We start from the raw sequence: 14,422 nt of genomic DNA, 5'->3' as shown, positions 1-14,422 counted from the left end.
ACAAATTTTTTTTTAACTTTTAAAAACTGAATCCACATTTTTTATACAAATAAAAAATTTATACAAAAATTTAACTTTTGCATAGTTATGAAGTTCAAATTTTGCACGATTATCATTCATCTAACGCTAATAGTATATAATTATCTTACGCTAATTTATCTAACACTAATAATATATAATCATCTTACGTTAATAGTATATATATACTGTTAAATTATATAAGATTTGCTCGCTCGAATAAGTACATCAATTTTTGACAAAAAAAAAGAAGAATAAAAGAAAAAAGGAATCCACATCTTTTATCCCATAGAGGCCAAAGTGATTGTTGGACACAACTTTGAGATCCTTCAAGCTTGGTACACTTTGAGATCAGAAAAGCACAAATTACTACTACAGTATTACAAGCTGACATACAACCTTCCTCATAAAGATTTATCATATATGAAATTGAACTATGGATGCACAAATTAGAATCACTGTACTATTCCTCAATCCACATTCAAAAAAAAAAATTACACAAAATGTATCAAATACTAACAATTAATCAATCCGTCATACACTGAGCTTATCCATCTCCCTCCTCAAAGCATTAGCCCTCACCAAACTCCCAATTGTATTCACAGCCAACTTCAAATCCTCAATGGGATTCCCAGGAGCAACCTTCTTGTACAGATAGCTATCAAAAGTCATCTTCTGCACGTATTCATCAGCACACATCTCCACAAATGCTTCCCTTGCCGGATTCGACCTGTAAAACAGCTTCTGCAGAACATCAAGAACCTTGTAAGTCGGCCAATATGTCTTGTCCCACTTCTCCAAATACTTCCTCAAATCCCCTTCTTCCACCATTCTCTTCCCATTCTCTGATCCCTCAACTATTGCCTCTGCACACATTCTCCCGCTTTTCGCCGCGAAATAAATCCCCTCGCCGGAGCATTTCGTCACGTATCCGGCCGCGTCCCCCACCAATGCGGCTCTGTCCAGCAGTCTCCTCGGCCGGGGATGCTCCGGGATGGGATGAGCCTCCACTCTTATGATCTTCCCCCCTGCAATCTTGTCTCTGGCTCTTAGCCTTGTGGCGAGCTGGAATTTCTTGATGTCGGGTTTGTGGCTGACAGTGCCGGTGCCGACCGCCACGTGGTCACATTTGGGGAAAACCCACCCGTAAAAGTCCGGTGAGACGTCGTCTCCGACGTACATTTCGGCGAGATCCTCGTAGTATTTCATCTTTTCGTCTGGGATTTTTACGCGTTCTTGGAAGGCTATGGCGTATTCGTAGTCTCCGGCATTGATGGACTTTGCGATCCGGGAGTTGGCACCGTCGGCTCCGATTACGGCGTCGACTTCCAGAGTCTTTTTCCCGCCGGAGACGCCGGTTTTCGCGTTGTAATCGGTGTAGTGGAGGCGGTAAGGGGCTGTTTTGGAGCTAGGCATTTCCATTTTCAGGAATAGTCCGTTTATCAGGGTAGCTCCGGCGGTGGCGGCGCGGTCGCGGAGGAAGGCGTCGAGGACCTCACGGCGGACCATTCCGATGTACTCGTGGGGCTTGAGGGTTTGGCCGATGTCTACGGCGACGTTGGAGGGGGAAATCATCTTCATCTTGGTGACCCGGCGGTCTATGATGTCTAGCGGGAGGTCGAATTCGCCCACCATGCACAGCGGGATGGCGCCGCCGCAGGGCTTGCAGTTGTCGAGCTTGCGCTCGATGAGGAAGGTTTCGATGCCACCTTTTGCGAGAGTCTCAGCGGCGGAGCCACCAGCAGGGCCTCCACCTACCACTGCGACCCTGAGGTTGCGGCCAGTGACTTTTGGGCTGGTTTTGGCGGCATTTATGCGGAGCTGTTTGCGGGCGGCAGTGGTGGTGGAGCTGGGTTTTGCGAGGGCGGTTATGGGGTTGTTCTCCGGCGACGCTTGCCGGAGTCCAACGAAGGTCTTCAGGTTCAGGGCAATTGAAGCCATATTTCTTTTGGTTAGTTTACTTACTGAGAAAGAAGTGAGAACCAGCCAAGAGCAAGAGAAGTCCAGCAGCAACTTAGAAAGATAAAAAAGATTTGTGGAATTTTTCGATGATTTTTATGGATATGGTTTGGGATAGAGACCGTTGGATGGGTGGGGATGGAGGGGTAGGATTTATTGAGGATAATGAGGATAGATTTTGGATTTGTTTTCTTTCTTTCTTTCTTTTTAGGATTTTTTTTGGGGGCATTTTCTAATAGGAGTATGGAGTACGAGTGAACTTTTCTTTTCTGGCCAGAAGGGGAGTGATTGTACTGGTTTTGCATGTGGCAGAAGAAGTGGCTTCAATTGTGCCACGCAGTTTCAGATTTATTATTTGTATAAATTTATTTGATTATACCATAACCATTTAGATTAGTTTTTATTTACTAGAAATGTATATATAAAAAATTTTTATTATAGATGTTTGCGAAAGTGTTTTTAAGAGTATTTTTAAGGGGATTTTAAAATATATTTTGAGATTTTTTACAATTTATCACTTTTTTGAATTTTTTAAAAAATTTACATCATCCGTCACCACTACCTACCACTACCACACCCCCCTCTCTCTCCCTCTCCTCCCCGCTCTTTCCTACCCTCCCTCTTTCCTCTCCCTCCTCCCCCCTCTCTCCTCTTCCCCAGCCCTAAACACTTATCCCACTCGTAGGTAATGGCTACGATTCCAGTCACCACTCTAGCCGCAACCTCCTTGGTCGAGACCTTTCTAGTTGCGATCAGATCTGGCCACGACTAGGAAGATTGTGGTTAGTAGAGGGGGAGGGGGGGAGGGGGGAATTGGGAGGTGGAGAGAGAGAGGGGGGTTGTGGGTGTGGGGGTGGTGACGGTGTTAGTGGAGTGTAATGGGTGGTGTGGTGATGGTACGTAGCACGTGGAAGAAAAAAGAGGGAATTTTTTTTATTTTTTTTTAAATATTTGAGATGTATTTTTTGAGTTATTTTTGAATTTTTTTTAGAATTTATTACTGTAAATGTGAAAGACAAAATCAATTTTTCAAAAAATTGTTAAATCTAAACGGAGCTGAGCTCACGTTAAAAACTCGTTATAATAATTTTTTTAAAAAGTTATTTCGAATAATATCCTGTCCAAACACACTCATAAATCATAATTCGGTTGTGAGGAAGAGTTTTGTACTAATATCTTTTCTCCTTCAACTGGGGGAATGTGATGTGATACACACGTTAACATATATCACCATTGAAACTAAATTTTAATAGTTGATGAACAAATTGAGAAAGCCTAACTGCTTGATGACAACCCAGCGAGTTTTGTCGAAATCAGGAAATGCAACAAATCTGCCAAGTTGCCCCGCATGAGCTGCTGCTATTAGAGCTGTTAAGTCAATCGAGTAGCTCGAAAGCTCGTTAGAGCTCGGCTCGTTAAGGCTCGAGCTCGGCTCGTTAATTTTGGTTAACGAGTCGAGCTCGAGCTCGAAACATGCTCGTTTAGTTAACGAGCCGAGTAAGCTCGACTCGTTTGATACTCGAGTAGCTCGTTAGAACTCGTTAATAAAGGGCATATTTGTCATTTTAGAAATCAAAATTATAAAAATTAAAAATTATAGATTTTTATTAAGGTTAATTTCCATGAGCTCGAGCTCGAACTCGTGAAGCTCGACTCGTTTGTGATAAACGAGTCGAGCTCGAGCCACATGTACATTTAACGAGCCGAGTTCGAACACATTTTAAAGCTCGTTTTCCTAACGAGCTCGAGTCAAGCTCGGCTCGAATTAAACTCGAGTCGAGCTCGGCAACCAAATACTCGGCTCGACTCGGCTCGATTAACAGCTCTAGCTGCTATGGACAAAAATAAATTTGCAACGAAAATTACAGATTTCAACATTACTATAATAAACGAAACATCAACATCAGATTTTCAAAATGAATAGTATGGGCCTAAGACTAACTTTATCCACAAAAGAGACCGAAAGACAGAGGGTGGTTATAAAGTGAGGCATTTTTCTATTTATCTTATCACTGAATTTACTCTGTCTTAAATCCTATTTGATAACTCAATTCAGTACTTAAATTTAGTGATTTAGATTTTAACATGTTTAGATGTGTTTGACAACAAAAAATAGAACGTTTGAATTAATTAAGTGGTATTGAATTTTTTAGGCAAAACTTGTTCCAAAAAATAAGTGATAAGTTACTCACTTATCATTTAATGTGATATATCTCAAATTTATCAGATTTAGTACTTAAAAATTCAATAAACTAACGGGTTGAAATTTCAGATTTTACATTTCAGAGTTTAGTTTAATCAAATGCACCATTAAGACGCGTTTGATAACAAAAAATTGAACATCTGAATTAATTAAATATTACTGAATTTTCTAGACAAAACTTGCTCCAAAAAATAAGTGATAAGTTATTCACTTATCACTGAATGTGATATACACTCAAATGTATCTGATTTAATATTTATCAATTCAATAACTTATTGGATTCAAACTTCAGATTTTAGATTTCAATTTTATCAAACCCACCCTTAGTCGTAGTCGTAGTCGTAATGTATATATTTTCCTACATTTTTTTTCTCCATTTAACTCATTTTAGGGAACAGACTTCATTTGTCACGTCTAACCTAATTCATTCATAAAAAGAAAGAGAGCTTAAAATAATTATTATTCAATTATCATTTTGTTTGGTGAGGAAGGAGACTTTTTAAGGTCAATTATAAAATATATATTATATATAATTATCAATTTGGTTCAAACCCAATTTGAGGCCGAAACTTATATAATAGTGTGAGTTGAGTTTAAGTTTTTTAATATGAGCCGGAAGCCCAAAAACCTGAAATTAAAAAATACAAATAATTTGTGAGACTAATTTGGACTTACTAAACTCTGCTAAAAAAACCCAATTGACACCCCTAAAACTAAGCAGGTGACAATTAAGAAATTAGGAAAGATGTACATTAGCTCCATCTTTTAATTATGAGAATAACTGAATTTCTAACTTTTAATTATTAAGGAATCAAAAGTCACTATTTTGGTTATAGTCTATTTCTGTGCTACGTATGTTAGCTTCATCTCTTAACTATGAAAATAACTCAATTTCAAACTTTTAATTATTAACGGAATCCAAAGTCAATATTTTGGTTATAGTCTATTTCTGTGCTACTTACATAAAAATGAGCATTAATATCTAAGATGGCCTCTTCAACTGTTCGTGCAATTCAGTAAAACGTAGCTATAGGACCAGAAAATGGCAGACGAAGTGGCTTCAATTGTGCCACGCAATTTCAAAGCCGAGTACTTTTTTTTTGACTTGATACGTTGGATTTTATTCTATATTTACACCTACTTTACATCAGAGGGATGGGAACATAAAGGGATCAAAAGGAATCCAACGAATTACTGCCGATTTTTCAAAAAAGCCTAGATATTAGCCTACGTCCAAATCGTATTAATGGCCGAGTACTCGGTTTTCGGAGTACTTTATTATGGTTGAGTTTTGGGGTCCAAATGTTGGCATCTGCAAATAGGATATTGCCATGTGTGGTGTGGTACCACAATCTTCAATCTATTTCCACGTAGGGAGCTTGCATGGTACTTCAAGTCTTTAACTTTTACCACAATCTTCAAAGAGTGTGTTTGGACATGAGATTATTTGTCCAATTTTATTTACTTACATCATCATTATAATTTTCAATACACCTTTTTATCTTATCAATTACCTTTTTATCTTACATACATCACATCACAAAAAGTGCTACAGTAATTATTCCAAATAATATTTCAAATAATCTCCCCTCCAAACACACTATTTGCTTCACAAATTTGGTTTTTTTTTCTAAATTATTAGTTGAGCACCAGGATGCAAGTTAAGACTGGAGAACAGCTTGATCTCTTTAAGAATTTGAAAATACTACATTCCACTAATATATAGGAGTGTAAACGAGTCAAATCAAATCGATCATCTAATGTTTAAATTTGTTTGATTATTTTAATAAATTTGAGATTTTGTTCAAATTTAGTTTATTTATTTGTTGAATCGAGTTTGAACAAGTTTTTTTTATTAACTTTGAATGCTATCGAATATAAAGCCCCGTAGCACTTAAAGCGCGAAGGCAACCTACCTTGTTTAAGTTTAATTTGACTAATTGGCGAATCAAACTAGAACGAGTTTTTATTAAATCGAACTCGATTCGAGTATTAATTAATGTGGTTCATCTTTAAACTCTACTACTTTGTGACTATTATTCGAGTTGAACCAAAAATTGTAATAGCCTCCTACGCAAGCATCCACAATTTGGATAGAAAAATTATTCTAAAGAATATCTACTTGTATCATAAATATAGTTCTTAATTAATTTTTTATTTTTTTAGTTCATTTTAATTTCACATACATTATATTTTAAAAAAATTATTATCATTATTTCAAATAATATTTTAAATAATCACTTATGCAAACACACTTCGATTATAGGGAAAAGTTTATATTAAAATCTTCTTTTTTCCTTCAACTTTTAGGGAATGTGATGTGATACACATGTTACCATATATCTTGTTGAAATTAAATTTTAATAGTTGATGAACAAATTCAGAAAGCCTAAATTTAGCTAATAACTTGGCTTACTTTTTGTCACAACTGAACAGGACGATGACAAGAAACCATAGTGATGTAAAGTTTTTATTCCCTCTTTTTTTTTTTTTTTTGCAGCACAATGGTGTAAAGTCGGGAGGTTGGACCTCTTCCTAAAACTTTCAACTTTCAAGTCATTTAAAGCGAGAACATAGTCGTTATGACAACCAGTATTCCAATAGCCACTGGGGTTGGTCATATGAAAATTCTTAGAGCTCTCCGCACGCTATTAGATTAGAATTCGAATTCGAATTCGAATTCTATACCTCAGAATTGGGAGTGAAAAGAGTGTGGAGAGGGATGAATTAAAAAAAAATAGTATTCTAGTAAACTAATTTACGATTGTAGAACAATCATAAAAATCTACCTTTCTCAATTCACGATGATAAGCCAATGAGTTTTGTTGAAACGAGGAAATGTGACATATCTACCAAAAATAAATTTGCAGGGAATATTACATATTTTTTTCCTCCATTTAACTCATTTTAGGGAATTGACGTCATTTATCATGTCTAACCTAATTAATTCATGAAAGACAAAGAGGGCTTAAAATAATTATTATTCAATTATTGTTATGAAACAACTAAAGTGTGGATGTCCCTTTGTATTCCCAAGAGGATTAATTCATGATTTATGGTTACATTATGTATAGAAGTTACAATCCATAAATCTATTCATATAGTGGAAGAACCGTTTCATAGGTTTCTTCATATTCTTGTAGTAATGGATGTTTAATAGGATTGATGTACTTTTAATCTTGTAGTACCTATATATAGAGGTACCTTGGCACCTCTTGGGATGACCTTTTGTATTAGTTGGAATCATAAGAATATCATTCTCCATTTCTTTACATCTTTCTCTAATATCTCCATTTATACTATAGTAGCTTATTAGTTTTACAACACGTTATCAGCAAGAGTTTCTACTTTTGAGCAAAAGGTGAAAACAGAGTCTCTACATTGAGTAAAAGTGAAACAAGAGATTCTGCCCGTATTTTTTCGGCAACTTCTGTCTACTTATTGAGGTAAATTTTTGACACATAAATTTATTTCAATTTCTTTTGGTTAACATTTGAATGATCGAAAAATACAAGTGCCTATTGCTGAGCAATCACTAAACACAAATATATACTGTTTGACATTTTTGAGGTAATATTTCTCCTTTTAATTCTACTTATTTATCTTTAGAATTATTTGTTATAAATACTTATATTCTGATGCAATGAATTTTGGAGATGCTATTATAGAAAATCAATTATATTTGAGCATCTACTTGTCCTTTGAAATATTTAAAGAAAAAGATTCGATCACTTGAAGATAGTCGTTCTTTAACGAAAAGATTTGACCACCAGAAGATGGTCATTATTTCAAAACTTAGTATGATAAATTTACTTATGGTGCAAGTACACAATTCTGCTATGTTTATAATTATTTCTTAGTTGAAAATAATATTCTCTACATATTTCTCAAATATGCTATTGTAGTAGCAATATTGAGAGAAAATTTGAGAAGTATTCTGTACTTATTGCATACTAGTTCTAGTCCATTCCCAGAAGTGAATGCGACTAAATTTCAATTTATTAGTTATGGTTGCTGCCATGACTATGATTTTGATAAATATATATTTTACCATGACAAGAGAAAAAGTTACCACTTGAAGTAGGATAATGATGATAAAGACAAGAAAGTAAGGATCCTGAAGATAAATGTCTCGAAGTACATTTGACGAATCAAAATTATAATAGCATTTTCACGTGGCAAATTTCTTTAAACGCCCTGAAGGTGTATGATGATTGATTTAATTTATGATAGTAATTGACTTTTCTTCCTGAAGAAGAAATTGATGTTAAATATTTGGAATCAAAGGATTATGGTGATGATATTTGTTCCATAAGAATTATGTTGACAATAATATGTGTCTCATTAATAAATGCTAGTTTATACACTATTTTCCAATAAAAGAGACAAACACAATTAGTGGTAGTGCTTAAGTGATTGAAAGCTCCGGAAGAGCCACTGTTATACTTCTCCCTGTAGGAGAAAAGTTTATCATAAATAAAGCACTACTTTTTACCATGTCTCGAAAGAATTATTGAATTTAAATATCCGTCGAAATGGATATTAAATTGAGACATTAAATGAGGCAATAATAGAGATCATGTTTAGAAATCAAGTGAGATAAATGTTAATTATATCATAATAATCATTCAAGAGAGAAATGGTTACCGATATAGTTGTCTTCATTCTCATTTGATTTATAATCATCACCTGCAGTAAATCAGAAATTTACTGATCCCAATGAATACATGATCTGACGAAAGTGAAAATATTTGACAGCCGACAAGTATTTATACATACTCCCTTTATATTACATATGGCTCCAAAGGAAATTTAAAATTTATATCGAGTATGAATCACCTTTTACGATTAAATATCGTAAAATATTGATAGTGATCTATTGAATGATTTATTTATTCTGATGAGTTACGATTCCCGACATTAGGGAGAGGAAAAAATCAACCGAAAGGAAATCATCTGAAAAATTGGATTTTCTCGATCCTCAATAATGTGAACTAGAAGTTCAATAAATTCTTCATTTATTGAAAATTACAAATCAATTGTCAGATATATTTATCGACTTCAGAAGAGTCATTAAATCAACTATTCCTGCAAGAAATACTCTAGCTAAGATTGATGTCCCTGAAGGACATGTACAAGTGCTACAAATAAATTTAAGGTTGGCCTATCTAAATAAGGCATAAATTGATTTCAAATATCTCCGGAGGTTAAATAAATGTCATGTCAAAATTCAATCTCTTGAAGAGGTTGTGACGGCCACCTTTCCCTAAGGCGAACCAAAGGGCCGGCGGACTGCCTGCCCAACTCTCGCTAGGATTACAGATCAAATCATTCATAAACCTTACCAAACAGTCCAAAAAACTTGGAGAAACCGAGCGAGTGTGAAGCTTGAACGAGGAAGAAAAAATTTGGTCAGATTTTGACGTGGCCTCAGTCCTTTGCGCTTTCAGAGCTGGGCAGGCGGTCCACCGACCCTTTGGTTTGTGAGAACCCTAAAAATTTCACATTTTCTCAGCCTTTTGTTTTATTTCATTTCCGTTGTTTTATTCAAGTGAATCTTTGCTATCCATGGTTCCAAGGAAGGTTTTATTATAAATGTGAACGTGTGATTGTATATATTACGTGTATTTGTGCAAGATTATATATATATCTTTGTTGGAAGTACGGACGAACACGGCATGTGAGTTTGGAAAAGAAAATTTCTACTGAAAATGTTTTGTACCGAATCCGGCAAGAAATCCGGTCAGTTCTTGGCCGGATTGTTGAAGGGTTTTGAAAAAAAATGAGTTTTGCTATTACCTTGAATCCGGCCGGAAATCCGGCCAGATTCTAGCCGGATTGTGACGTGGCACAGGCGGCCACCAACTTTGACCGCCTGTTTTCTTCTCTTTTTATACTATTTTTGGCCCAAAATATCTGCATTTTTGCTCCTTGCTCAGCCGCGCACCTTGAGAGAAGAAAGAAAAGCTCTTCATTTCTTAGTTTCAATTTTTGCTTGAATCTTGAGATTTCACTGTTGGATTTTCAAACCCCTCCGTACAAGTGCTAGCTTAAGGGGATTAAAGGTGTTAGTGGAGTTGTTTTTGAAAGGGAAGCTCCAAGTTGCTAGCTTTCTTGAGTTTTGAGATGAGTTGAATAAGAAAGTTCTCTCTTACTTTGATAATGGTATATTGGTGGCTTGTGAAGGTTAAAGATGCTATATTGTGGATGATTTCATGGTTTTAGGTCAAGTTGGACCATTTTCTGATTTATTGGGGATTTTTCTGATTTTATATTATAGTCATGGATTGGTTTTGATTTGATAGCCTTAAATGGTGGTAAATGGAACTTTTATGCGTTAATTGCGATCGTTTGCGAAAAATTTACGCTTGTGGGGATAATTTCCGGTTTTAGGGTTTCAATTTGGGGGTTTTCTTATAGTTGGCTCTTAAGCTTCTAATTGGCTTTGATTGAAGGCCTAATTGAATGTGTTTTATTGCTTGTTAATCATGTATGTGATAATGGTTAATTGTTTTGAGTAATGGGTTTTTGATTGTAGGGGGAAAGTGAAGCAAATTAGGGGAAATGCTGTCCGTTTATTTTCTTGTTTTGTAAATAAGTTAAAGTGGTTTTTGAAATGTGTTTTGTGTCGAGTTGGGCGTATTTCATGGAAAACTACATTTGGTACTCTCGAAGGGAGTTCGAGAAGCTACTTTCTATTTGAACTCTTATATTACCGCTTGGTGAATTTCATGACCATTCTACCATTTGAAAACATGATACCTCTTTAGTTTCAAATTCCAAATGGTTACTTACTTCTTACCAAAATATAGAGGTATGATTTAGGGTTTTCTAAGTAAGCGTTGTCCTCCTTTTCATATGATTTGTATCAAGACATTTAGTCTATACTAGCTATTTGAATACGAGTTGATTTTGAACTACATAAACGATCCCGAAAACAATATTTCTCCGCCTATCGAGTTGGATTCCGACTTGTCTTAGGTTCAAGTGTTTTCCGCCAGAAATTTTATACCCCATTTGAGTTTAGTTTTACGTTTGGTTTATGGAACCCTCGTTATTTCCATCTTTCGATCCAAATGCCCCTCTTCACTTTAAATTCATTTTTATACGTTTACTCGTAACTCGTTGGGTTTCTTTATTTACATTTAATTGTTTTGCTAGATCAGCTGTAATATGTTATCTTGTTCAATCTTAGGTTTCATTGGTGACTGAGAATAATATCTGGAATGATATTTTGCACATTATTTTGCATAGCTAGGTGAGTGTTCCTTGTTTGCTATATTTTTCTTGACTTCATGGCTTGTGTCGTTGTTTGATCATATGATAAGTGCTTTCAAGGATTTTCAAAATGAGTTTTCTAGGTAAGTGTGTACTTTATCGCGCTCGACCTAAATGAAATGTGAAATTTTCAATGATTTAATGATTAAACGTTACATGTGCATGATGTAAGCCTTTTGGCTGAATTGGGCCCTACCCTTCGTTACCGATCGACTCGAGCCAGAAGCGGACTCGGTCGGGCGATATGGTGACCCTGGGTGTGAACGTTTGGTATACTCGAGTATTACCTTGAAGTTGGTGGAGCCCGACCAACGTCTGGGAAGGGGGTGAGTGAAATGAACGAACGAACGAGGGTTTTACTTACAAAAAAAAATGTATTTTCAAATGAATGGAGGAATAAGGGGAATGACAGGAGAACGAACGAACGAATGAACGAACGAACAAATGGCCCCCTGTGTGCCCGTATCCTTTTAATGTATGTGTTATTATCGCTTTCCATTGTAAATGTTACTTGAATTATTGATATTTTTGCTTATGTGTTCAGAACCTCACTGAACTTTTAGCTCATTCCTTTAGTTTTGTTTTCCTTAGCAGGGGAAGGCGAGCAAGGACGGGAGCTTTGTATAAACTCGCTTAAGCTAGATCTCTGATTTTTGTAATGGTTTTCGCCCTAGTGCTTGGCACGAGCTGGTTGTATGAGGAAATGAGAAACTGTGTATATTTGAAGGTTGTACTCCTTTTGAGATAGATATGTATATAAGTTTTGTTTTAAATTTTGGATCGTGGTTATGTTTATTCTTGTGGATTTATTCTGGTTTTGTTTGAGGAGTGAAGTGAAAGACTGAGTCCCGGCAAGAGTTGGGCAGGCGGTCCGCCGAACCCTTTGGTTCGCTTTAGGGGGAGGTGGGGCTGTCACATGGTTCACTTTAGGGGAAGGTGGGACCATCACAGAGGTCGCTCCTGAAGAGCCAACTCCTGAAGAGAATGAAATCATAGAAAATTTAATTGGAACCTAATGAAATGTAGCACTTGATTTTATAGAAGTTGATGAGGATCATGAATTTAGATCGGTTGATGAATGTCGGTATAGAAATAATTGTTTAAAGTGGAAAGATACAATCCAATCTGAATTGGATTTATTGGTTAAAAGAAAAGTTTTTGGACTTGTAGTGCAAACACTTGAAGGTGTAAAGCAAGTAGCCCAAGAATTTTCACAAATATTTGGATACCAATGATCCAATATGTCCACGTGTTTTTATCAAGAAAAATGGATCAAATTTTGTGATAATTACTGTATATGTTTGATAGAACGGTTATTTGGCGTATTTTGCACTACTATCTTGTCCTAATTTTGGCTATTCACGGTACTAAGAATTGGAATTTCACTCATATTCGATACTTGTGTGAATTGTAGGTGGTAGGCATGAAAAATGATATTGCGGGATGAATTTCCAGAAGACTTACCGTTCCAAGGCGTGGCCACGCCTTGGAAGGTGGACGAAACCGAAAGACGGACCATGGTCCACGTGAACCCGGAACGTGGGATCAGAACTCTGGAGACAACACTAGGCTTTGCACCAGACGTCTCCTTCTTTGACTCTTACTTGTGGGCGGCGGCTATAAAGCAGGATTCACAAAGAATCAAGACCTTAGCTTTTAATTCTCCTTTTCTACTTTTTGTCAGACGCTTTTTCCTGTTTCTTTCTTTTACCTTTGTTTCGCCTGCGGCTAGCGGCCAGACATTGAATATTTCTGCGGATTGCATCTGGGCTCTGTACAACGGAAACCCTTTTTCACTGTTTGCTTTTGACTCTTCTAAATTCCGTGAGATTCCTCTTGTGTTTTTCCAATTCTTCGGAAATCAATTGAATGTACTCAACTAAATCACGCGGGATTGACACGATGAGAAGCGGCTAATTTCCTCCTCTACCCAAAGGTTGACGCGAAGGCGCGGTCCATCATATCTGTGAGATCTAACCGAATCTTCATTATTTCCTCCAATTAATTGCTATTCGTGCGTTTCCTGAATTAATTGTTCATGGGTATTTGATTAATTGAATATTAACGGTCGGGTATTTGATTTAATTTAATAGCCTACTGCCACGTTAATTAAATAGAATCCGTAATTGTTCATTTAGTTAGCGCCCCGTGGTAACCACCATAATTGGCTTTATGATGGGAAAACGCAAGATCTAATTTAAATAAACCCTCTTAGCGTGTTTATTGGTTAGGGTTGGGTTCTTCTAGCTTTAATGCAATTGGGTAATTAAATTCCTACGGTCGTACCTAGGGTTGTTATCTGGTTAGAGAAGCAGTCAATGGTCGTACCTTGACTGTCGAAAAAGTAAGGAAGAGCTGGTTGTCAGAGCTTATTGATGGCTATAACCAACCTAGTGATAAATGGGTGAAATATCTTTGCATCGATGAGCATTTAATTGGACCGTGCCTGAGCAGTTGATCCTTTGGGTAGAACTTTTGTTAATTGCTATTTTCAGTGAATTGTGCTTTGCGAGTTAGTTTTGAATTTTGTTTGTTTTATTTTATTTTATTTGTGTGCCTCCCATTGAAAATCCCCCAATTCTGTTCTACTGATTTGGAAAGAAATAATTTCCTACCTGCTCCCTGTGGATTCGACCCTACTCACCGCTATATACAAAATTTGTAATTTTCTTGAGTAGGTATTTATTATTGCACAGGTTCGGCACCTGTCAATTTTTGGCGCCGTTGCCGGGGAGCTGGCATTTGGATTATTTGTTTCTTTTCAAATTCAGTTTTTGTTTTATTTTTATTTTATTCTGTTCTTCTTGGTATTTTTGCTAGTTTATGCCCCGTTCTTCTCGCACAGGTGAATTAGTATACGATCCTGAGGTTGAGAAGGCAGCGCGTAGGCGGAGGCAAGAGACCAAGAAGCGAAAAGAAGGGCCCTTATTTATTGCAAACGAGTCGGTAGAAGACGAAGTAAGC

At 36.4% G+C, this 14,422-nt stretch overlaps 1 protein-coding gene across 1 annotated transcript; it reads right to left on the bottom strand.

The window, feature by feature from the left end:
- Positions 1-273: 273 nt before the first annotated feature.
- On the bottom strand, positions 274-2,027 carry LOC113768420 (geranylgeranyl diphosphate reductase, chloroplastic). Its single transcript, XM_027312768.1, has one exon. The coding sequence runs from the start codon at positions 1,957-1,959 to the stop codon at positions 553-555; it is 1,407 nt and encodes a 468-aa protein (XP_027168569.1). The 5' UTR covers positions 1,960-2,027; the 3' UTR covers positions 274-552.
- Between the last annotated feature and the right edge of the window lie 12,395 nt (positions 2,028-14,422).

Source organism: Coffea eugenioides, chromosome 4, assembly GCF_003713205.1.
Source record: "Coffea eugenioides isolate CCC68of chromosome 4, Ceug_1.0, whole genome shotgun sequence".
Classification (NCBI taxonomy): Eukaryota; Viridiplantae; Streptophyta; class Magnoliopsida; order Gentianales; family Rubiaceae; genus Coffea; species Coffea eugenioides.
This window is presented reverse-complemented; position numbering and strand designations above follow the sequence as displayed.

What these genes read in the sequence shown, in the direction of transcription:
- LOC113768420 (XM_027312768.1), bottom strand. Translation starts at nt 1,959, where the DNA reads ATGGCTTCAATTGCCCTGAACCTGAAGACCTTCGTTGGACTCCGGCAA.